General features: G+C 42.4%; 2 protein-coding genes and 1 non-coding gene across 3 annotated transcripts in view; all 3 read left to right on the top strand.

Moving 5' to 3' along the window:
* Nucleotides 1–21,711, top strand: part of LOC126335936 (uncharacterized) — a 78,603-nt gene extending 56,892 nt beyond the window's left edge. The window contains exons 6-7 of the mRNA XM_049999412.1: nt 4,387–4,545; nt 21,513–21,711. Coding sequence (XP_049855369.1) covers nt 4,387–4,545; nt 21,513–21,711 — 358 coding nt within the window. The remainder of the gene's footprint in view (nt 1–4,386; nt 4,546–21,512) is intronic.
* Nucleotides 7,179–7,251, top strand: Trnai-aau (transfer RNA isoleucine (anticodon AAU)). The gene has a single exon. It is a non-coding gene; the product is annotated as a tRNA-Ile (tRNA).
* Nucleotides 21,712–21,844: 133 nt separating the features above from the next.
* The window catches only part of LOC126336317 (uncharacterized), a 176,573-nt gene continuing 174,334 nt past the window's right edge, over nt 21,845–24,083 (top strand). Inside the window, exon 1 of the mRNA XM_049999878.1 lies at nt 21,845–22,027. Within this exon, the coding sequence (XP_049855835.1) occupies nt 21,998–22,027 (30 nt within the window). The 5' untranslated portion in view covers nt 21,845–21,997. The remainder of the gene's footprint in view (nt 22,028–24,083) is intronic.

Raw genomic sequence — 24,083 nt, 5'->3', positions numbered from 1 at the left:
ATAAAAGCTAACTCAAATTACCACTTTATCACAGTTAATTATTGAAACTTAATGAAGTTAAGTTAATTATTACTTATAAGAACTTCAATTGCTGAGTCAGGTTAAACAAATTGATCCACTAAGTGAAAGTGAGGGCTATTCAGTAAAAAAAATTCAAGATTTTCTGTAAAATTTCTTGTTTATTATCAGTCTGTTTACTGTGCAAATCAACTTTTTTTTACATCAGAAAGGCTAGCTGTTTACGTCCAGTTAAAGAAAAAATTATTAACTTACTTTCAGAAAATATCTCTTCATTGTTAAAACTTACACTGAAATGTTCTAAGATACCTACCTTATTTGCTAACCATATAAACAGATATAAAATCAAACAGTATAAAGCAATAATTCTCCAGATTTGGCATAATTTCTTTTGTCCTTCCTTGAGTTGGAGTCCCTAATAGATTTCAGAACTCAGAAAATTCACATATGCACAAATATTGGTGTAAAAAAAACTATGTATACAAACATGTATAGAGTTTAGAGAAGATTAAAAGCAACATTTTTTTATGTGGGAAAATGTCACACATGCTCCATTTCTCTCCCAGGAAATCATGAGGGTTTTGATTTTAGTGATGATCAGAGACAATGTTCAAACAGCCGTGTGATGAATATTGTTTTAGAGTTGTTTCGGGCCTATGATTTCTTTTTGTGGGGCAGTTTAAATGTTTCGTGTATGAGACACTGATAGACAGTACAGAAGAGCTTAATTGTCTATTTGGCTGAAGCAGCAGCCATAATTCATGTAATACCTGGTTGATTTGAGTGTGTTAAAAAAACACACTAGCATACAGATGCCAGTTGTACATTAAAGTAAATGGGCATTTTTCAGCATCATCGCAAAAAAAAAAAAAAAAATTCATCACATGGCAGTTGCAACATTGTCTCTGAACATCACTTGCTTCATGGACCTTTAGCGAGGAAATGGTGCTCCTGTGCCATTTTTATCAAATAAAAATTTTTCTTTTTATCCCCTCTAAACACCTTAATATTTGGTATAAGTAGTTCTGTACATCTTATCAAAACCATATGTCCATAATAATTTCTTTCACCTTTACGTTGTACTTTGTAAAAAATGATTTTTTTAATTGATCAAATGATGTACATTTCCAATCCATTTGGGTTGTGTACAGGAGACATGTCAAAAATTTATAATACAGTTACAATGATTTTTACATTAACAAATAATAGCACTATAATAAATAATAACACTATAAGGATATTTCTTGTAATACGTAACAAACTTCCAGTTTGTCTTTCATGATTTCATTCACTGAGTAATAGCACTTCAGTGTCAGTACTTCAAATAGCTTTCTTTTAATTCATCTGCATCAACTTGTTCACTTTTAATTTATTACAAATTTTGATTCCCAGGTATTGAGGTCCCTGGGCATACAGTCTGAGGCGGTGGGTGGGGAGCATATATATTTTTTTTTTTTTCCTAGTATTATGTGAATGGACAAAGTGGTTTCCCTCAAATAATTCAAGTCTGATGTACAAAAATATAATAATCTCATATATGTATAAGGATGGTGGAGCTAATATTTTAAGTTTTCTAAATAATGGTCAACATGGTTCTTTGAGTTTTGCAGTGCACATATTTCGAATGATTTTTTTCTGTATTTTTAGTATCCGCACTATTTTGGTCAAGTTACCCCAAAAAACAATACCACACCTAATAATGAATTCGAAGTACCTTGTATATGCTACTGTTCGTGTGTCCATGTCAGTTGCAGTTGATAATATTTGCATAGCAAATGCAAAGCTGCTCAGTTTGTTTGCCAGGTATTCAATGTGTGCCCGACAGCTCAAATTTTTATCTACATTTAAACCTAAGAATATGACTGAGTCAACATTTTCTATATCTTGGTTGTTGTGTCCAATTTTGATTGATTGTTTTGAACTGCATCATGAGAGTCTTAGATATTTTCATATTCAACCCATTTAGCTGAAACCAAGTTTATAAGGTACTGAGATTTCTGATTGTTGAAATTGTATATTTGAAGGCACGAGAATATTTAAAACAGGACAGACAAATTTCTTCAAAACTTTTAAGTAAATAACCTTTGTTTAGTAGATGATGAAGTCTAAAAGAAAAGTGGAACATTATGTTTGTTCCATTAGAGGCAACTTATTCGTGAGGACATATGAAAGTGAAGGAATAAAACACAAGAAATAAAAGAATAGCAGCTACATATTGTCTTAAGTAACAGGATGAGGACAAAATATGAAGGGAAGGTTGTTGTACAGCAAAGGGTAGCTAAACAAAAGCTGAAATGATTAACTCTGTTTTCAAATGGTCCTTTACAAAGGAAAACCGAGGAGAATTGCCACAATTCAATCCTCGTACCACTGAAAAGAAACTATAATCTAGTGTAGATCCCTCAAACAAAAACCGTGCACAGTTCTTGAAAAGGCACAGGTCACACCTGTCTGCAAGAAGGATAGTAGAAGTGATCCACAAAACTACCGTCCAATATCCTTGAAATTGATTTGTTGTTGAATCTTAGAACATACTCTGAGCTCAAACATAATGAGGTGTCTTGAACAGAATGACCTCCTAGTGCCAACGAACACATGATTCGAATATATCAGTCATGCGAGACACAACTCGCAGTTTTCTCACATGACATACTTGAAGCTTTCGATCAAGGCAACCAGATAGATACAGTGTTTCTTGATTTTCAAAAAGCATTTGACTCAGTGCTACACTTACGCTTATTGTCAAAAGTATGGTCACATGGGATATCAAGTGAAAATTGACTGGATATAGAACGTATTGGTAAGGAGGATACAGCATTTAATACTGGATGGAGAGTCATCATCAGGTGCAGAAGTAACTTCGGGTGTGTCACAGAGAAATCTGTTCATGTTGTATATTAATGACCTACCAGACAATATTAATAGTAAAAATCAGGCTTTTTGAAGATGATGCAGTTATCTGCAATGAAGTACTATATGAGAGAATGTGCATAAATATTCAGTTAGATCTGGATAAGATTTCAACATGATGCAGAGATTGGTAACTTGATTTAAATGTTCAGAAATTTAAAACTGCACCCTTCACAAAATGAAAAAACATAGTAGCGTATAACTAAAATATCAGTGAGTCACTGTTGGAATCAGCGAACTCATACAAATACCAGGGAGTAAGACTTTGTAGGGATATGAAATAGAATGATCACATAGGTTCATCTGTGGACAAAGCAGGTGGTAAACTTCCATTTATTGGTAGAATACTGGGAAAACGTAATCGGTCTACAAAAGAGATTCTTACAAATCACTCGTGCGACACATCGTAGAATATTGCTCAATGTGTGGGACCCATACCAGATAGGACTAACAGGGGTCATTGAATGTATACAGAAGAACGTATACAGCACAAATGGTCACAGGTTTGTTTAATCTATGAGAGAGTGTCACAGAGATAGTAAAGGAAGTGAACTGACAGACTCTTGACGACAGACGTGAACAATTCTGAGAAAGTTTGTTAACAAAGTTTCAAGAGCCGACTTTAAATGATTACTCTATGGAGATACTACAGCCCCCTACATAGGGACCATGGGGTTAAGATTAGAATGATTACTGTGCACATAGAGGCATTCATTCCTGCACTCTGTATTTGAATGGGACAGGAAGAAACCCTAATAACTAGTACAATAGCATGTACCCTCTGCAATGCACCTCACAGTGGTTAGCAGAGTGTAGATGCACATGTGGAGACTGTATAAGCTCCTTTTCGTATTATACAATGAATTATTGATTGAGTCTTAAAATTTACATTCCATTTCCGCATTAGACACGTTCTGCTTTATGCAAGTAATTAATGTATGAAAGTGTATGGAATGCGGCTGGACTGAAGTACTTCTATGGTTTGGGCAGATTTTCGAATTGTACACATTACGATTTGATCTGCTTTATTGTAATTTCACTATCAATAACTTTTGACATCAGTTATCTTGAGTTTTTGATGGCGGCAGTGTTTATAGTGTGTGTGAGTGTTATCTTTTGAGAGTTTCTCTGAAAAGTGAGGTTTTAAATTCCCTTCACAGTGCTTACTTGCTGCAGTTGTGCCTTGATAATGCCAGTGTGCTTCTGTCAAAATAATTGCAGTTGTTGATGACATCACACAGCTGTATTCTTCTAAGTTATTTGAATGTGTACACATCAGGGAAAACCAAGATCTCACAATTTTGATATATCTATTTTTTTGGAGCCATTTGTTTACATGTAGTCCTTTAGGAGAAAATTTCTGTAATTAGTGTGATCTGTTTTGCTATGAATATGTTACATAAATGTGAATTGCTTGATTTGTTTCCATCTTTTCGCATGGAGTTATTTGTTTTTCAGGGAGTATAATGATATGGTAGATAAACTAGCATCTTTGTCCCAAATAAAACGTGGTCTTGAAGAAGAGAATTTTTCACTGCAAGCACTCCTTAAAGAACATGAAGAAAACTATAATGCTGTATTGGCAGAGAATGAGCACCTTAAGAAGACTGTTACTCTGTAAGTGGTGATTATTTTCTTTGTTGATTGAACTAAATGTGGGTATTAATTACCAATAGTAATAATAATAAATATAAATTTCAAAAGATAACAAGTCTTTATTTTTTTTAAATGTTCAGTTTCTGAGATCTTATTGTACATTTCTCTGTAGCCAGTGTTGTTGATAACTAGTGTTGCCACACCTGACATAAAGGGGGTAATTTTGAATTCTGGCTGTAGAAGAAATGTTCATTACCAATATTTCGCCAGGAGGGAGAGGAGCTGTTGTGAAATTACAATCCTTAATCAGCATCCATGCATCAATAACCTGGGCAAAATTACAAACCTCTCCACAGTGTCTTATGGGATAGGAAACGAGTCCTAGTTGATGATACTTGATTCATTTAATGGGGATGTTAAGCTCGGTGCCCTCCTTGGTGCCACTCAAGTGGAATAAGCTGCATATCACCATTGATATTCATCCTGACTCTCTCTTCTATTTCGTACTTAGCTTTAACAGTATACAATCCATATTATTTACGTGGTAAAACTATACACAAGACTCTCATAATCAGGACCTCATCCAGGACAGCAGTGTATAATATCTGTATTGGTCTAAATGTTCCCTGATTTAGGAGACTAGTTTTTACTTTGACACAACTCAGATTTTGTTTAATTGTTACCATGATTGCTATTACAACAATATCTAGATGACAACAACAGCAGCTAACAACATTGGATGTTAACGTTCCTGGCAGATTAAAACTGTGTGCTGGACCTTTCTTCTGCCATTACAGTAGCTCCTACCTCCCAAACATCATAGAAGTTCTGCATAACTTGCGATACTGGCACTCTTGGAAGAGAGTATATTGTGGATACATGGCTTAGCCACAGCCATTGGTAACTGTTGATAGGGCACTTGCTGTGAAAGGCAGAGGTCCTGGATTAGAGTCCTGGTCCAGTGCATAATTTTAATCTGCCACACCTGTTGGTAGCTTGACTGTAGAGCACTTGTCCACAAAAGACAATGGTCCCAGACTCGAGTCCCAGTCTGGCACACTGTTTTAATCTGTTAGGAAGTTTCACATTAGCATACAATCTGCAGCAGAGTGAAAATTAATTCTGGAAACTGGAAACCGCCATCCCCTGCAACTGAGTCAAATCTCATCAGTATCCTTTCTTCCAGGAGCGCTAGTCCCGCAAGCTTTGCAAGAGAACTTCTGTGAAGTTTGGAAGATAGGAAATGAGGTACTGGTGAAAGTAAAGCTTTGAGTATGGGACTTGAGTTGTGCTCACGTTACTCAATTGGTACAGCACTTATCTGTGGAAGGCAAAGCTTCTGTGTCCCAATTTGGCACACAGTTTTAATCTGCCAGGTAGTTTAACATCCAGTACTGTTAACAGCAGCCACTGCTGCTGTTGTTGTTGTGTTATATGCGTCTTGTTGATTGTAGCAGGTGTATCCTGCTACTAGTGCATGTGAGTAATGAGTGCACCAAGTGTAGTATCGGTATGCAATTTTTACTGTATCCTGCTACTAGTGCATGTGAGTATGAGTGCACCAAGTGTAGTATCGGTATGCAATTTTTACTTAAATCAATTATCAAATTTATGAGTGCGGGCCAGCCACTAGAGGCCACCTGTAGGAATCGTGCACAAGACATGGGCTCCACCATGCCATCTACTGCCGACTTGCACCTACATATGCGCAGAGCAGTGCTGATTAGTTCTCACTATGTGCTTTTAGTTTGTAGTGCTCACATCAGTTGTTCTATGTATCGCTTATATTGCACCTTCTGTATGATTCTTTTGTCTTGTTATGTGTGGAGTCACAAGAGGCTTATTTCCAATCTTGTTCAGCAGTTTATGAATAAAGCTATATTTGTGTCACTTGGATCAGTTTTGTGTATTACTTGGTTATTACATGATTGTATCCCATCCTTGTCACCAATCATGCAGTAACCAAGTAATACACAAAACTAATCCAAGTAACACAAATATGGCTTTATTTATAAACTTCTGAACAATAACGGAAATAAGCCTATCGCGGATCCATATGTAACAAGACAAAAGAATCATACAGAAGGTGCAGTATAAGCAATACACAGAACAACTGATGTGAGCAGTACAAACTAAAAGAACATAGTGAGAATTAGTCAGTACTCCTTTGTGTATATGCAGGGCAAGTCGCTGGTAGATGGTGTGGCTGAGACCGTGCTGTGTGCACGCTTCCCACAGGCAACTTCTAGCAGCCGGCCCTTGCTGGTACAGTTGTTGGTTGATTTACGTACACATGTGTGGCGACACTACAGGCACACTCTCACACCCATGCACCACTAGCTGGATACAGCAGTAGTAACCATGGCCACTGTTAAACAAAATTTGATTTAAGTGAAACTAAAAATTAGTCTCATAAATCGGGGAATGTTAAGACCTGTGTGTGTGTGTGTGTGTGTGTGTGTGTGTGTGTGTGTGTGTGCATGCGTGTGCATGCACACGTGTATTCTTTTGGACACATTTGCAAGAATGGATGCCATTTTGATCATTATGAATTAAGACACAAAGGAATTATAGGTATTGGTTGCAAGTGGGCATTGATTGGGTCTCCTGCTTACTAGCTGTATGCTCTGACTATTAAGTTGAGGTGACCACTATGTCTGGATAGCTTAGTGATCAGAACATCTGCCTAATAAGCAGAACACCTGGGTTCGAATCCCAGTCCAGCAGAAATTTTCAACTTTCCCCATTGATTTCAGTCAGTGCCCACTTGCAGCCAATTTCTGTAATTCCTTTGTATCTTAATTCATAATAGTTGCTGGATCAAAATGGTGACTCTTCATTTGGACATGTCTGAAAGAAGACACACCACATATGTATATAATTAATTATCTATTCAACACAGATGCATGCCAGGCTCCAACTCTTATAGGAATCGGCCAATTGCTGTGAATAATGAGGACAATGAGCGAAGGGCACTACAGTCTGATTACAGTTGCTTGATTGTTGACACTTCAGGTGTTGGAGGTGTCTTCCTCCAATTAGAGCGCTCAACATCATGCCTGAACTGTTCGACATTACCAAACTTCTACAACAAATGGTTAGTTAACTTTCAGTTCCTTTTCTGACCTTTTTTCCTCTTGTATTTTGATCCCAAATCCAGAGTCCAGCCCTTTTATTTCGCATTTCGTCTCACATGATAAACACTCCCAGAACAACACACACTTAATGACGGTAACAAAATACGCACATTTTGTACTCACCACTTGCCAAATACTACTAGATTCTTTCGCACGGGACATGATTTGGCTTCACATAATCAATTATGACTACAGAGATCAACCTATTGCAGGTCAACTTCACTCAACATGGTATAAAACTGAACTCTTTGAAAGCAGGAAATGAACATTGCAACTGGTTTTATAGATAGATAAATATAACAATATAATCTGAAAATCTTCAGTAACTCAAAGGTAAGGTCACAGTCTGCAGTGCAAAATTATGTGAGTTCAGATATTGCCAGGTCATGCTACATATTTTTTTTTTTTTTCTTTTTTAAATCTGTACCAAAATATCTCTGATTATTAAGATTTTCATTTAACTGGTTTCAGTGTAAATTTAAAAAAAAAATTTTAATCTTTTGTTCCATCATTTTCGTCATCATATTGATTTTTTTTATTAGCTCTTATTTTTCTTCCTGGCATTCTTTTAACTTTTGGAATTTGCCTGTGTCGCCTCTAACCTGTAAATGAGTTCCAACCAACACTGCTCGTCAGTCGCTGTTGCGTGAGCTCATGTAACAAAAGCGAGAAGTTACAGTTTGCTTTTAGCACTGACATTGAATTTTTTTCCACCTTGAGTTTGCTCATACAGGTCAGCTTTAATTGTCATGATCAAAGCAAGTGTGAATAATAGCTCTGCCACAGGTTGCTGACCTCTGTTTTCTTGGATACATTGTACATTAAAAGGTTGTGGTTAAGTTAAGACACAAGTGAAAGATTCAGGGCTTCAAAACACATTATATGCCACAGTTCAGTCATTGGTCATTTGAAATCACCTGTGGACAGAGCATCTCACGTTCCTACCATACCTGATGGTAGCAGCTTCCAACATTGCTCCTCATTACATGAACAGCATTTTAGCACTTGTGAAGCGACCTAGGATGTTTGCATGTCCCCTTTAACAGAGCAGTAGCTGATGTGCCAACATGTCAACATGACAGGATGTCAACTATCAAGTAACTTTAAATGGACTATTCATTAGTAGTGTGTGCATAAGTTGAGAATTTGTGTCCGACAAGAGGCATACTAGGGTAGTCTGTGCAGTTGTGATGAACACTGTGTTCAGATGGCTTAGTGTTCAGAGCATCTGCCTAGTCAGGAGGAGGTATGGGCTCAAATCCCGGTTCACCACAAATTTTCAACTTTCCTCCTTGACTTCAATCAATGCCCGCTTGCAGCCAATGGATGTAATTCCTTTGTGTCTTAATTCATAATGGCTGCTGGATCAAAATAGTGTCTGCTGGATCAAAATAGTGTCTGTTGTTTTGAACATGTCCAAAACAACGGACACACATATCCAGTATACATAATCAAGATGAGAGGGCCAATGATCTCTTCAATGCAGGTGCACACAAGGCTCAAACTCTTACGGGAATTGTCAAAATGCTGTGAGTAATTTGGAGGCTTGCTGGAGCATTCCATGCAGTTGTAATAAATATTGTAACCAGACAGTTTTAGTGGTCTGCCTAGAGAGCAGGATATCCAGATTCAAAGCCCAGTCCAGCACAAATTTTCAACTTTCCCAATTGATTTCAATCAATGTCTTAATTCATAATGGCTGCTGGATTACAATGGTGTCTGTTCTTTTGGACATGTCTTAAAAAATAGTGCAGATGCACACTAGGCTCAAACTATTATGGGAATCAGCGAAATGTCATGAGTAATGAGGATAATGGGCAAGGGGCAACACATTAGTAGTCTGTAGCTAAGTTGAGAATTTGGGTGTGACGGGAAGCATGCGAGGGCAGTCCATGCAGTTGTAATGACCATTTTGTCCAGCAGACTTAAAGGTCAGAGAGCAGGAGGGGTTTGAATCCCGGTTCGGCACCAATTTTCAACTTTCCCCATTCATTTCATTTTGTGCCTGATTGCAGCCGATGTCTGATTCCTTTGTATCTCAATATATTATATACCAGCTGTTATGTAAACACTGTTTGGCCTTTTACATCAGCATGACTACCACCAAAATATCAATTAGGATGCATGGGCATAGGCAGAGGGTGTATACTTGCAACATGCAATATCTTGTTGCAGAGCATGCTTTACAGCATGACAGTCATGACCTTGGTGCCTGTTTCACCACACTCACCATATGCATTCTTCCCCCAGATACCAGTTTCTCAGTACTTCACAGGTGGGAACTAGCGCTACAACATGTCCTTTGTTCTCGCCACCCACCTGGCCTTAATACATGTTAATTTTTTCTGTTTCAGTATTTCTTCACAGTAACTACTCTTTTTAGTTTTCGTGTTTCATTGTCTTACCCATCCATTTTTCACCACCACCTCCCATCTCTGTTACATACAATGCACTTAGTTTTTCAGTCTTATTAACTAATGCATTATGTTTAAGTAGTAATCTCAGTCTTGCATATTACCCTGTTGTCCACCTTTAAGCACTCAGGCTTCCAAATCTCGCTCAATGCAGCCCCAACAATCAGTCTTTTCTTCTTATCCTGAGTGGTAAGTCTCCCGTGATCTGTGGTTCTGGGTGACTTTCTCGAAATCTGCCCCTTTTCCAAGACCTCTCCATTCCTTTTCCTTCACCCCTCTTCCTTCCCCTTCAACCCTTCTGCCTGAAGAATTAGCCACTGGCTCCGAAAGCTTGCCTAATTACAACCCTCTGTTATGTGTGTGCGCTGCCGCTGCTTGGTGAGTAGACTTTTTATCTATTCAATTAAAATATTTTGTCAATATATTTATTACATACTGTTGTCCTCATTGCGGCCTGGGTGGAGTTGGTGTCATGAGAGTCAAGTGTATAACTTTACCATGCAAATGGCTGATCAGTGCTTCTCTATTGCAAAGATATGTTGTGTGCTATTACAGATCAGTGCGGAATAGAGTAGAGTTAGAGACTGAAACACAGTAGTGATATACAGCATATTCCACTTGAATACCACCAAGGAGACCATGGAGCTTAACATCACTATCCAATTTATCTAGTATCGTCAACTACAACACATTTCCAATCTCCACAATACAACGTGGAGAGGATTACAATTTAGCTGAGAACATTGACACATGGTATGCTGCTCAAGGACTATAATGTCACAGTACGTTTCAGCACACACTTTCCTGCAGAGTGAAAATTCACTCTGTAAATACGGAATGTTGCCATGCCAAATCTCCCCTCCGCTCTTCCATTTTCTCGCAAGAAGCAACTTGTGAAAAGATCACTGGAACTGTAGTTGGTATATTGTCACGTATCGAGTTTTACATTATTTCAAACAATGGAAAATCCAGGATGGAATGAAACAATATTATGAGAAAGAAAGTTGCTACTCACCAAATAGCAGAGATGCTGAGTCACAGATAGCCACAACAAAAAGACTTTCACACTTAAAGCTTTCACCAATGGCCTTCGTCTACAATAGACACACACACACACACACACACACACACACACACACACACACCCTGCGGGTTTGGGGGTTAGAATAGGCCCGCGGTACTCCTGCCTGTCGTAAGAGGCGACTAAAAGGAGTCTCAAACTTCTCGGCCTTATATGATGGTCCCCTGTTGGGTTTGACCTCCATCTCTCAAAATTTTCCGAAGAGCGAGCCGATTGGTGAAGGGCGCCTTACTTGGTGCATTGTGTCCATCTTGCGATCAGACCTTTCGCCAGCTTATACACCGTTGAACTGCAGTCCTGTCCGCTCTCCATCTCTTGGGCATGACTCTGTTTCTGCGTGCAGATTACACCTTGCACTGTGCAGTGCCTCTTTCTGCACCGACGACGACCATGGACCACATGTTATCTAACATCCAGCACGGTAGCCAGTCCGTTGTGGTGGGGCCGCCATGTACCCTGTTGGTTGTAGCCCCCTGACAACACAGGAATCGCTCTACTGATGCCTGCGCCGTTAACTCCCCACGTATGCCAAGGAGTAGATGCCTATCCTCCTGGGGTATCGGGACACCCGGCAACGACCATCCTGTCAGGTGGCTGTTGCCGTGGCTGGGTGGCGCCGGTGGGGAGGGCCCTTGGTTGGAGTAGGTGGCATCAGGGCGGATGACCCGCAATGAAGCGTGGTTCATTGTCTCTCGCTGGTGGCCAGCCGCCAGCAGTCTCTGAGCGTTCTCTGGCTCAGTTTAACGCTCAGAAGTATGATCCGAAAATGTTCCCCTCCCTGGCCACACCGTGGGAGGAACGTAAGTCTCAGGATGGCAGTAGCAGTTATTCGCCCCGCTTCTTAGTTTGTACGAGGGCTGATGGGGAGTCTTTTCTCTCCACAAAGCCTCGTTCTTCGTCGAGCATTTAGAGGACAAGTTTGGGAAGGTGGAGGGCTTGTCAGAAATGCGCTCTGGGTCAGTCCTGATACAAACGGCATCCTCTGCCCAGTCACGACGGTTACTCGCTTGTGACAAGTTGGGGGATGTTGCCGTTACGATCACACCCCATAAGAGTTTAAATATGGTCCAGGGAGTTATTTACCATAGGGATCTTCTTTTGCAGCCTGATGAAGAGCTGCACGCCAATTTAGAGCGCCGGAGTGTACATTTCGTTCAGCGCGTTCATCGGGGTCCGAAGGAAAATCAGATTGCTACTGGTGCCTTCATCTTGGCCTTCGAAGGGGATACATTACCGGAAAACGTCAAGGTGATGGTCTACCGATGTGACGTTAAGCCCTATATCCCTCCCCCGATGCGGTGCATTAAGTGCTGGAAGTTCGACCATATGTCTTCTCGCTGCACTTCCAGCCTCACATGTCGAGATTGCGGACGCCCATCACATCCCAATACTCCATGTGCCCCGCCTCCCATCTGTGTCAACTGCGGGGAGCACCATTCACCTTGCTCGCCAGACTGCCGAATTTTCCAGACAGAGCGTAAAATCATGGAATACAAGACCCTGGACCGACTAACCTATACTGAGGCCAAAAGGAAATACGACTGACTGCATCCTATGAGAATGACATCTTCCTACGCTGCTGCTAAAACACCTGTGCTAGCCCCGTCTGCTTCTCCAATTGTGGCCAGATCGACGAGTAGTACAACTCCTCCTGCTCCCTTGCCAGTGGGGGGCTCTACCCATCAGGTTGCTCCTGCGCCACCTACTTCAGGAGCAACACCATCCCACCAATCAGGGACGTCCGTCCCCACTTCTAAGCCGGAGAAGTGTCCAACTTCTTCGGCTTCTCACACTCGCAAGGGGTCCCCTGGGTCCCTCCCTTCCCAGGTTTCCAACAGCGAGAAGGCTGACGGCTGACAGTGGCGTAAGTGCCCGCAATCAGCTGGTTGTAGGGCTTCACGATCCTCCTCCATCCCGGAGACTGAATCGGTGAAGCCCTCCCAGTCGGTGCGACCCAAGGAACGGCGTGAGAAACCCAAGAAGAGCTCTCAGCCCAAGGAACTCGCGGTGGCAGCCATCCCACCGCAACCTTCCGGCTCTGCGTCTGAGGATGCGGTGGAGATTCTGGCGTCCGCTGAGGACCTCGATCTCGCCAGTCCATCAGACGCCATGGAAAGCACTATCACAGGTGCTAAATCGGAGGCAGCAGGTGACCCAGCGGCGTAATCTCCCTTCCCAGTCCCGTCACGCCTTTCTCAGCCATGGACAACACCATCCTCCAGTGGAACTGTAGCGGTTTCTTCCACCATCTAGCTGAGCTCTGCCAACTTATCAGCCTTCACCATTTCTTCTGCATTGCTCTGCAGGAACCCCCGCCCTCCGTGGCTACCGGGGTTATTATAAGAACCGGGCAGCTTATGAAAGGGTGTCTGGTGGCGTCTGCATATATGTCCTGAACTCTTTTCACAGCGAGTCTGTACCTCTCCAAACACCTTTAGAGGCTGTCGCTGTTCGGGTGTGGACGGCACAGGCTGTTACCGTCTGCAGTCTTTACCTTCCACTGGATGGTGATATCGCGCAGCATGTCCTGGCTGCTCTGATAGCCCAGTTGCCGCCACCTTTCTTGTTACTGGGCGACTTTAACGCCCATAACCATCTGTGGGGTGGGTCGGTGGCAACAGGTCGAGGCGCCATCGTTGAGCATTTATTGGCGCAGCTCGATCTCTCGATATTAAATGATGGTGCCTTCACACACTTCAGTGTGGCGCATGGCACATACTCCGCCATTGACCTTTCGATCTGTAGCCCTAGCCTCTTACCGTCTGTCCAATGGAGAGTGCATGACGACCTTTGTGGTAGTAACCACTTTCCGATCTCTCTGTCACTGCCACAGCGTCAGTCTTCTGGGCGCCCTAGCAGATGGGCTCTGAATAAGGCTGACTGGGACTTGTTCTCCTCCACTGCCGCTATTGAGTCTCTCTCTACCGATGACATTGATGCAGTGGTTCAATCGGTCACCACCGGCATCATTACTGCTGCCGAATCTGCCATTCCCCATTCTTCTGGGTCCCCTCGGCGGCAGACTGTGCCTTGGTGGTCGCCTGAGATCGCTGAAGCGATTATAGCTCGCCGGCGGGCGCTCCAACGTTACAAGCGACATCCCTCAATCGAACACATTATCACCTTCAAACGGTTGCGTGCGCGACCCGCCGCATTATCCGCCAACGCAAGCAGGAGTGCTGGGAGCGGTATGTGTCCACCATTGGCCTCCATGTCACTCCATCGCAGGTCTGGGCCAAGATTCGCCGCCTCTATGGCTATCGGACCCCTGTCAGCGTCCCTGCGCTCTCACTGAGTGGAGCAGTTTGTACTGACTCCGACGTCATTGCAAACCGCTTGGCAGAGCACTTTGCTCTGAATTCCGCTTCTGCCAACTACCCCTTGGGCTTCCGCTCCACTAAAGAGCGTATAGAACGTCGGAGTCTTTCTTTTCGCACCCACCATCCTGAATTGTACAATGTTCCATTCAGTGAGTGGGAATTCCGCAGTGCCCTCGCCGCTTGTCCTGATACCGCTCCTGGACCAGATAGCATCCACTCTCAGATGCTGAAACACCTTTCAGTGGACTGCCAGCGACGCCTCCTCGACCTTTACAATCGCATTTGGGTCGAGGGTGAGTTTCCGTCGCAATGGCGGGAAAGTCTTGTTGTCCCCATTCTGAAACCGGGGAAGAACCCTTTGGAGGTGGACAGCTACCATCCCATTAGCCTCACCAACGTTCTTTGCAAGTTGCTTGAACGGATGGTGAGCCGGCGCTTAAATTGGGTCCTGGAGTCTCGGGGCCTTCTGGCTCCGTCTCAGGGTGGGTTCCGTAAAGGCCGCTCCGCCGCCGACAATCTGGTGAGCCTTGAGTCGGCCATCCGTACTGCCTTTGCCCGCCGTCAGCATCTGGTCGCTGTCTTTTTCGACATGCGGAAGGCGTATGATACGACATGGCGTCATCACATCCTTTCTACGCTTCATGGATGGGGCCTTCGGGGCCCTCTGCCGATCTATATCCGCAATTTTCTGTCGTATCGTACCTTCCGCGGGCATGTCGCAGCCTCAATATAGTTCCTCCCAAGTCCAGGAGAACGGTGTGCCACAGGGTTCTGTTCTAAGTGTCTGTCTGTTTTTAATAGCCATTAACGGGCTCGCTGCGGCCGTGGGAAATTCTGTCTCCGCTTCCCTGTATGCTGACGACTTCTGCCTTTACTACAGCTCTATTGGCATTGCAGCTGCTGAACGTCAGCTACAGGGCGCAATCCGCAAGGCGCAGTCTTGGGCTGTAGCACATGGTTTTCAGTTTTCGGCAGCCAAGACCTGCGTTATCCATTTCTGCCGGCGACGCACTGTTCATCCAGAGCCGCGGCTTTATCTTGACGGTGAGCATCTTACAGTGGTGGAGTTACATAGGTTTTTGGGGGTGGTTTTTGATGCCCAGTTGACTTGGATGCCTCATATTCGGCAGCTTAAACAGGCGTGTTGGCGGCATCTAAATGCTCTGCGATGCCTGAGCCACACCAGGTGGGGCGCCGACCGATCTACTCTCCTACGGCTTTACCAGGCATTGATCCAGTCCCGTCTGGACTATGGGAGTCTGGCTTATGGTTTAGCGTCCCCATCTGCGTTGCGGCTGCTGGACCCAATCCTCCACAGCGGGATACGCTTTGCCACTGGTGCCTTCCGGACCAGCCCTGTGGACAGCATACTTGTGGAGGCAGGTGTCCCTCCACTGCGGTTACGACGCCAACAATTACTGGCTGCTTATTCTGCCCATGTTTTTAGCTTGCCTGGGCATCCAAATTATCGTGTCCTGTTCCCGCAGTCAGTCGTCCGTCTGCCAGAACGTCGACCCCGGTCGGGTTGTCCGATCGCCGTACGCGTCAAACAGCTTCTCTGCGGGCTTGGGTGTTTCCCTGTACCACCTCCTTTCCGGGCCCCTCTGCGTACACCCCCATGGTATGTGCCTCGCCCTTGCCTTCGGCTGGACTTGGCACAGGGCCCGAAGGACTCAGTCCCTCCTGTGGCCTTCCGACGCCGCTTTTATTCCATCCTGGCCACGTATCAGGGCTCTGGCGTTCTCTATACCGACGGTTCGATTGTTGCTGGTCGTGTCGGCTATGCACTAACTCTAGGGGACCATTCTGAACAACGTTCGTTGCTGGCTGGCTACAGTGTTTACACTGCTGAGCTGGTCACCATCTTTCGTGCCCTAGAGTATATCCGCTCCTGCTCAGGTGAGTCCTTCGTTATGTGTAGCAATTCCCTGAGTGGTTTACGAGCTCTCGACCAGTGTTTCCTCGTTCTCGTCTGGTGATGGCTATCCAGGAGTCCCTGCATACTCTTGCCCGTTGTGGCAGATCTGTGGTCTTTGTTTGGACCCCGGGCCATGTTGGGATACCCGGAAATGAAAATGTCAACCGCCTGGCGAAAGAGGCCACTAGTGGACCATCTCTGGAGATTGGCCTCCCGGCGACTGATTTGCGGGCACTATTACGCCACAAAGTTTTTGATTTATGGGACACTGATTGGCGCAACCTGCCCGTGCCAAACAAACTCCGCCGTATCAAGGAGACGACTACTGTGTGGCAGTCATCCATGCGAGCCAACCGCAGGGAATCAGTCGTCCTTTGTCGGCTCCGCATTGGCCACACCCTACTCACGCACAGGTATTTACTGTGTCGTGAGGATCCCCCTCTTTGTCGTTGTGGGGCGTCCTTGACGGTGGTCCATATTCTGTTGGAGTGCGCCCTTTTAACTGTTCTGATGCAGACTTTTGCGCTGCCTGATACGCTCTCTGCGCTTTTATCTGACGACTCTTCCATAGCGGACATAGTTCTGCGTTTTATTCGGGCAGGGGTATTTTATCGCTTAATGTAAGTGTGTGAGTTTTTGTGTTGATTCTGGCCTCTGGCCTACAATTTGTCTGATTTTTCATGTGTTTCTCGGTGGTTGGCTTTTCCCTTTTTGTTTGTATGGTCGGCCAACCACCGTCACACTCTGTGTGATTTTAGTTCGTCTTGTCTGGTCTTTGTCTACGTTTCTCTTGTTCTGTGTCGTCTGTCTTATCGTCTGTTGATAGTTTTTATTCTCTGTGGGTGTTCTTAGTATTTGGAAAAAGGGACCGATGACCATAGCAGTCTGGTCCCTTTAACCCCCCCACACACACACACACACACACACACACACACACACACACACACACACACGACTCCACACACACGTCTGCAGTCTCAGGCAACTGAAACCACATTGCAGCGTGTGCGTGTTAAATTAGTCTAATTTTGTCTTTGCAATCATATGGGAGTGGTAGTAAGTGGTTGTAGTATATTCTAAGTTCAGCACTTAAACTGCTTTCTGGAAACTTTGTAAGTAGGCTCTCACAGGATGGTTTAAATTTCGGTTTCTGTCTCAAAGTATTTGTCAGTTCAGTGTCTTCAGTATCTCCATGACGCTCACCCATTACTGGGGACAAGAAAATTTTGTTGAAACTATAAAGCACCAAACAACACAAAATGGTGGATTTAAGCAAAATAATATGGAGTCTCTGATTCTTAGTGACGTATCACAAAATTGGTGATCTTTAACAAAATGTTGCAGAAAATAATGTTTTTTTCCTCTTTAAAGGTAAAAAAAGTCACAAATCTGAGAACATCAATCATAAGTAATAGCTATATAATGTTGAAAATAGATATTTTCATCAGGTCTGATTGTGACATACAATCTAGTTTAATGTAACAGTTCATTTCCTGCATTAAGAAATGAAACCAAATGTGTTTTGCGTCCACTCATTGCCACCCTTCGTGATTAAACAATATTGTGTGCAATAGCATTATAGTGATCATGATTGAATGTTGTGGCAAACACTCTTGGTTGCAATGTAAACTGAGCTTGTAATATGCGATTGGTGCATAAGTTTGTAGCAATTTTCCTTAAGTTTAAGAATAACAACAGACGCACATAACAGAGACATTAGTTGTGAATAATTTTTCTCTTTCACTATTTACAACAGTCAGCCATTGCTAGGATAACTTTTCAATTCCGCCACTGTAGAAATCGCGTGTCTTTGAGGCGAAGAACTCTTCGAGCCATGTTCAGAGGCCATTTTCATCTGGAAACGAAATATCTTGAAGCTTGTTCCATAGGAGAGCAGAAAAGTGAAAATCCGAGGGTGCAAGATAAGGTGAATAAGTTGGGTGCAAAATTACTTCCCAACCCAACTCCTGTATAGTGTTTTTTGTCAGTTTAGCAGAATGTAGGCAGACCCTACTGTGGAGTAGCATCACTTTCCACAGTGTTCCTGGTCATTGTTCTTGAATAAATGTGTCTTGGAATTCTTGTTGCATCAGATTCGTATTCAAGCTCCAGCTTTTGAAGCCTTCCTCCATCATCATTGTAGAGAAATTTCAGTTGCCCATTAATTTCTTTGTTTGGTTGTCATGGAAACATTACGAAGTGACAGTAGGGTGATTTCATCTCAAATCATACAAGTCAACAGTGAATGTGTCGCATCACTATTTCAAAGTTCGCTGAAAAAAATATATGTTGAAGTTCCATGTGATACCTCTTGAAAACTACAATATTTTGATTTTCTGGTGATTTGTTAAAAAAGACTTCTCTAAATGAGAGAATTTGTGAAAATGTCATTAATAAACAGGAAAACTGACAAATGCTTCCAATAGAGAGAGACGTGATTAATACACACACACTTCTGAGCCTTTTTTATATAAACTATGAAAATTTGTAACTTTTTCAAATTTCAAAATTATGTTTTGAAAATATGAGTAGTCACAGGATGTTAACAGCCTTCAGAAATGATAAAGTGAAAGGACTGCTAACTGTCAGCTATGACAATAATGCATGAAATTCTTAAACTGTCAAAATGTAGTACATAAAAATGAAAGAATCTTAAATTTTTTGGTTATTTAGAAAGAATTATTTCCTCGAAAACCTTCATCCTACATGTTTTAAGAATTTCATGGTACATTAGTTGGTCTTCATACTTGGAGAATGTACATTCAGAGTGGGCAATACTTGTTTGCACAAAATGTGAGAAATATTTTAGGTAGACCTAGCTCTACTCTTAAGGTCAAAAAGTCATGGACACTTAAATATTTAGATTGATCACTGATTTTAAGTAAATGTCATGCAAAACTGTTATTTTTAAATCAAAATAATTATTTTACAACATTATAGGTGAGTGGGAGAACAAATCATAATTTTGTTTGAAAGCATTTTATTAAAAAATGAGATATAGAATATTTATATCCATTTTTCTTTTTATGATATTATTCACAAATAATTGTCTTCCGTCACAATTTTACTTCTTCATGACTCTATATGAATTAAAATTGTCTGCAATGTAGCAGTCAACACTGCTCTGTTGAAAAGAGTTAATTTGTTGTGGTTTTTTTTTTTCATCTGCTTCTCGTTGAACTTGAATAGCCAAGCTGAATTTGAACACGGACAAGTATCATCCAACAAAAGCAGTACTTAGGAAATGGGAACTGCACACTGATCTTTTGATAATGGCCATTTGAAAGCATTAGCAGGATCATGAGGTGTCATGAAGGTGACAGGTATACCATGCAGCTTATTATATGTCCCACCTGTTTTGACAGTGCCACAACATTTAACAGTGCCGCCATGGCAGTACACGCTGCTGGCGTGCAAATAGACGCGTGGTGTGATGTAGGTGCTGTACAGTCAACTTTCGACACGGACAATCTGCTTATTTCACAGGAGAACGAAGATTTGGTGGTGGTTCACTCGCGTAAACAACGTCACGTCAGGGCACAACGCTCGCAGCAAAAACAGCAACCACAGAAGCAGGTTCGTTCCGCACTTCCTTCTTGTCCACGTTGTTTCGTACAGCATGACAGGGCCGTGTGTCCAAAACGTTGTGCCACGTGTAATTCATGTAGGAAAAAAGGCCATTGGGATATTTCTCGGACTAAGTCCCTGGCCCGCAGGCACGTTTTTTGGCCCAGTATTGATTTGGACATCGCCCACATGGTTGCTGCGTGTGGTCAGTGTGCTCAACAACTGGCTGCACCTCGTATAATGCCCTCTCCATGGCCTGATCCGGCGCAGCCATGGGAACGGGTGCACGCTGACTTTGCTGGCCCCTTCCTCGGTACTTATTGGCTATTGTTGATTGACGCCTTCTCGAAGTTTCCGTTTGTTGTTTGATGTCCGTCGCCCACTACTGCGATGATGACGCTGGCTTTGTCCAAAATCTTTGCACTAGAAGGTCATCCATCCACGATCGTCACAGACAATGGCCCTCAGTTCTCTTCAGAGGCCTTCTGTGATTTTTGTACTGGACAAGGGATTCATCATGTTACAGCACCGCCCTTCCATCCGCAATCAAATGGGGAGGTCAAGAGCCTTGTCTGCACTTTCAAAAGCCAGATGAAAAAATTCCTTAGTGATTTTTCCACAGATGACGCTCTGCTGCAATTTCTGAGTTCTTATCGCTTCACGCCTCTGGGTGATCGCAGCCCTGCTCAACTCTTGCATGGCCGCCAACCACGCACTCTACTGCACCTGCTTCACCTTGTCAGGCCTTGTGCTGTGTCCCCTAGGCGCTCCGCAACTCGGCTGAGCGTGGGAGTACCACCTAGCTACGAACAGTGCCAGCCGCATGTCACGGTACGGCAGTCGAATAAGAGATACTGAGTTGTTGTCATGTAACCAGCTATTGTTTCTAAGTGAGTATGCTTGAATATCCACCCAATTATTGGTGATTAAAGATTATAACACCACCCGCCACTAATTGTCATACGCACAAGAAAAGAAGTGGTTCACTACAAATTCTTCTAATGTATACTATGGTCTCTGCATGGACAGTAACAGGCTGCATATCATAGAGAACCGTTCTTGCAATGTATGTGCCACTCCGGGATGCAACCCAGTTGTGACTTGATTGAATTCCTACCACAAGCTTCATAGAAGATCATTTTTCTCTCATTTTTAAACAGAATTCCCTTAATGTACTTTCATTTAGAATGAAGAGTTTCATGTTTGTTATTAATGTTGATATGGTGTGTACAAATCCAGTAGCATCTCTTATAGCATCAACTGCTTCTTAAATCTTGTTGCAAGATGTTTACAGAGATCTCGTACCCCACATGCGCCTTTTTCATGTCCTAATGCTGAAAATATTGATTTTTTTGTCTTAATTCCTGTACTACAGTGTTGGCCAGGCTCATAAAACTGAAAGCAGTTTTCAAAATGAGATGCTACCCCATCAGTCACATACATACGTTTGGGAAATGTATGGTCTCTAGATGCTATGTCATCAATTATCATGCTGACATAAGTTTAGTAATATGTGTAAGTAAATATGTCTAAAAAACAATTTTTTTGCAGCCATGAAAAGAAGTTGGAGGGTTTCCAGACTTTACAGCAAGAGTATGTGGAAACTAACTGTGCGTTCCAAGTGGCAGAATCACATAACAGGGACCTGAAGTTAAAGCTACAACAGTCTGAGAAGATTTGTGCAAACCTTCAGCAAAAACTGGATGAGACTGTGGAACAGGGGAGTTATTCATATGAGTACATATGTTAGTCTAACAAGTCAAAAAGAACTAGAAGCATTTGTGTGTGTGTGTGTGTGTGTGTGTGTGTGTGTGTGTGTGTGTGTGTTTTCTGAGAAATTTATCCAAAGTTTCAACTTGATTTTTTTTTATTTATTGCAGAAATGTGAAACTGCAGCAAGTCTTGAGAAAGTAGGTAGCTCCCTTAGTGAATGCCGTAAAGAACTTTCTGCTCAAAGGGAAGCATATGAGAGGCTCAGGCTTAAAAATGAAGCAGATAAACAAGTGCTTTGTGAAAGGATAGTGGGACTTGAAGATATGATAACTGGTTTAGAAAGCAAGAACAAAGTAAGTAGTGAACTTTGTGTAATTACAACTATAATAATAAGCGGCATGTACAGGAACAGTCTTATTTTCTGGATTTAGCAGTCGTGCAAATTTAATAGCAAATGGTGGCTTATCAGATACCCTCACATACAATGGTGTACTTTTATAAAGTCAGTTGCTCATCTTACAGAGTAACAGAAGTGCTCTTACTGTCAACTAATTACGATTTTGTTGAAAAATACTTCTTTCTTAACTCAATGATTGTACTGTCAAGCTTGGGCAGAATTGACTTGCACAAGTATGTTTTGTGTATTACATTTTCTGTGGATTTCTTCCGTGTCTAATAGCGGAAAAGGGGATTGATTAATATGTATGGTTATCACAAATGCGACCAAATTTCTGGTAAAATAAGTTGATCAGGATGGGAGGGAGGGAAGGAGTGGGTGAGAGAGGTGGGGGGAGGGGGGTTATTAGAATAAACTGGAAAATTCCAGCAAGCTTTTTCTGGGTATTTGGCCACCCATTTTGCCAAAACCCCAATGTTTTGACCAGTATTGCACGTGGCCTTCTCTGTGTCGTGTGTACTACTGATCAAGTACCAGGAAACCTCTTTGTGCGCTGTTTCTCTCCCTTATCCTGTTTTTTCGTGTGAGAATAGCCATAGCATTTTGCCTCAATAATCAGAACAGGAGAATGGTAGGGGGAAGAACTTAGGTGCTACTTGATGACAATTTTAGTTTATTATTGGACATTGTTGATGAATAAGGCGATAGTCACTATTGAGATGTAGAATTGCCCCAGTGATCTGTGCTGGCTGTTGGTTAATGTCAGTGTGTCATGCCCCTTGAGCAGTTATCATTTCAGCTGTGCCTGATTTGGGTAGCAATAGAGAGCAGCCAGCCTGTAGCCTAGTATTAGTTGGCAGCTTGAGTCCATCATTGTGATTGGTGCTGACTGATTTCTTAAATATTTTATTCTGGTCTGTTAGGGTGGCTTAACGAGAATGTGTATACTGAATGTTGACTGCCCTAATTTTAAACTGAATCCTGTGCAACAAGTTAGGTATGAGTGAGTGCAGTAAATACCTTAAATTTTTGTGTATTGTAAGAACTACTTCTAAAACATTTAGGAGAGGATTCTAATGTGTTTCTAAGCAGCTTATTCATCATGAGTGTCATGTGAACTATCTTCCAGAGACAATTACAACTTTAGCCCATTTATTTTTTCATTTTTATCTTTATGTTGGAAGTTATGTAGTTTAGAGTATAATCCTTGACAAATGAAGATTTTTGTGTGTGCATAAACTCATAGTAATGCTTGCACGTATACCCACATATTTTAGATACTTGTGTGTGCATATGTGTGTTTTAATTATTAATTTTAATATTGGATAAGTATGAAATATAATTGTTCAAAAACCACCCATCCAGGTATAGTTGAGTACCAGTGCTGCTGTTTTTTATATTGAGTGCTGTAGGAGACAAGAGCAACAAAACATGTGTTGTTGCTGTTTACTTTTTTTCCACCACAGACTGCATGGGCCTTAGACAAAGGTCGTACTAAACTAGATACATGTGAACAGACATACTCAACTTACCAGTATGAACTAAACTGTACTCATAAGCACCTACTCTGTCCTGAGTATTGACAACATTGTGGATATTCGTTGACCTCAGGCTTTTTGCCACTGTGCCTTGATTGATTACTGCTTGATGATTAATTTTCTATGTGTCACTGACTCCCTCTGCAGTTGATAGGATGAGACAATCGAATGAAAATGAGACACGTGGAAAACATTGTGAAAAGGAAAGTTGCTACTCACTACATAGCAGAGATGCTAGGTCACATATAGGGACAACAAAAAGACTGTCACAAATATAGCTTTCAGCCAGTAAGGCCTTTGTCAGAATTAGATGGCAAATACACACACACACACACACACACACACACACACACACACACACACACACACACACAAATGCACAACTTTCACACACATGAATGCAGTGTCAGGTAACTGAGGCCAAACTGCGAGCAGCAGCACTAGTGCATGATGGGACTGGTGACTGGGTGAGGG

The sequence above is a fragment of the Schistocerca gregaria genome, chromosome 2, assembly GCF_023897955.1.
Source record: "Schistocerca gregaria isolate iqSchGreg1 chromosome 2, iqSchGreg1.2, whole genome shotgun sequence".
Taxonomy (NCBI): domain Eukaryota; kingdom Metazoa; phylum Arthropoda; class Insecta; order Orthoptera; family Acrididae; genus Schistocerca; species Schistocerca gregaria.
This window is presented reverse-complemented; position numbering and strand designations above follow the sequence as displayed.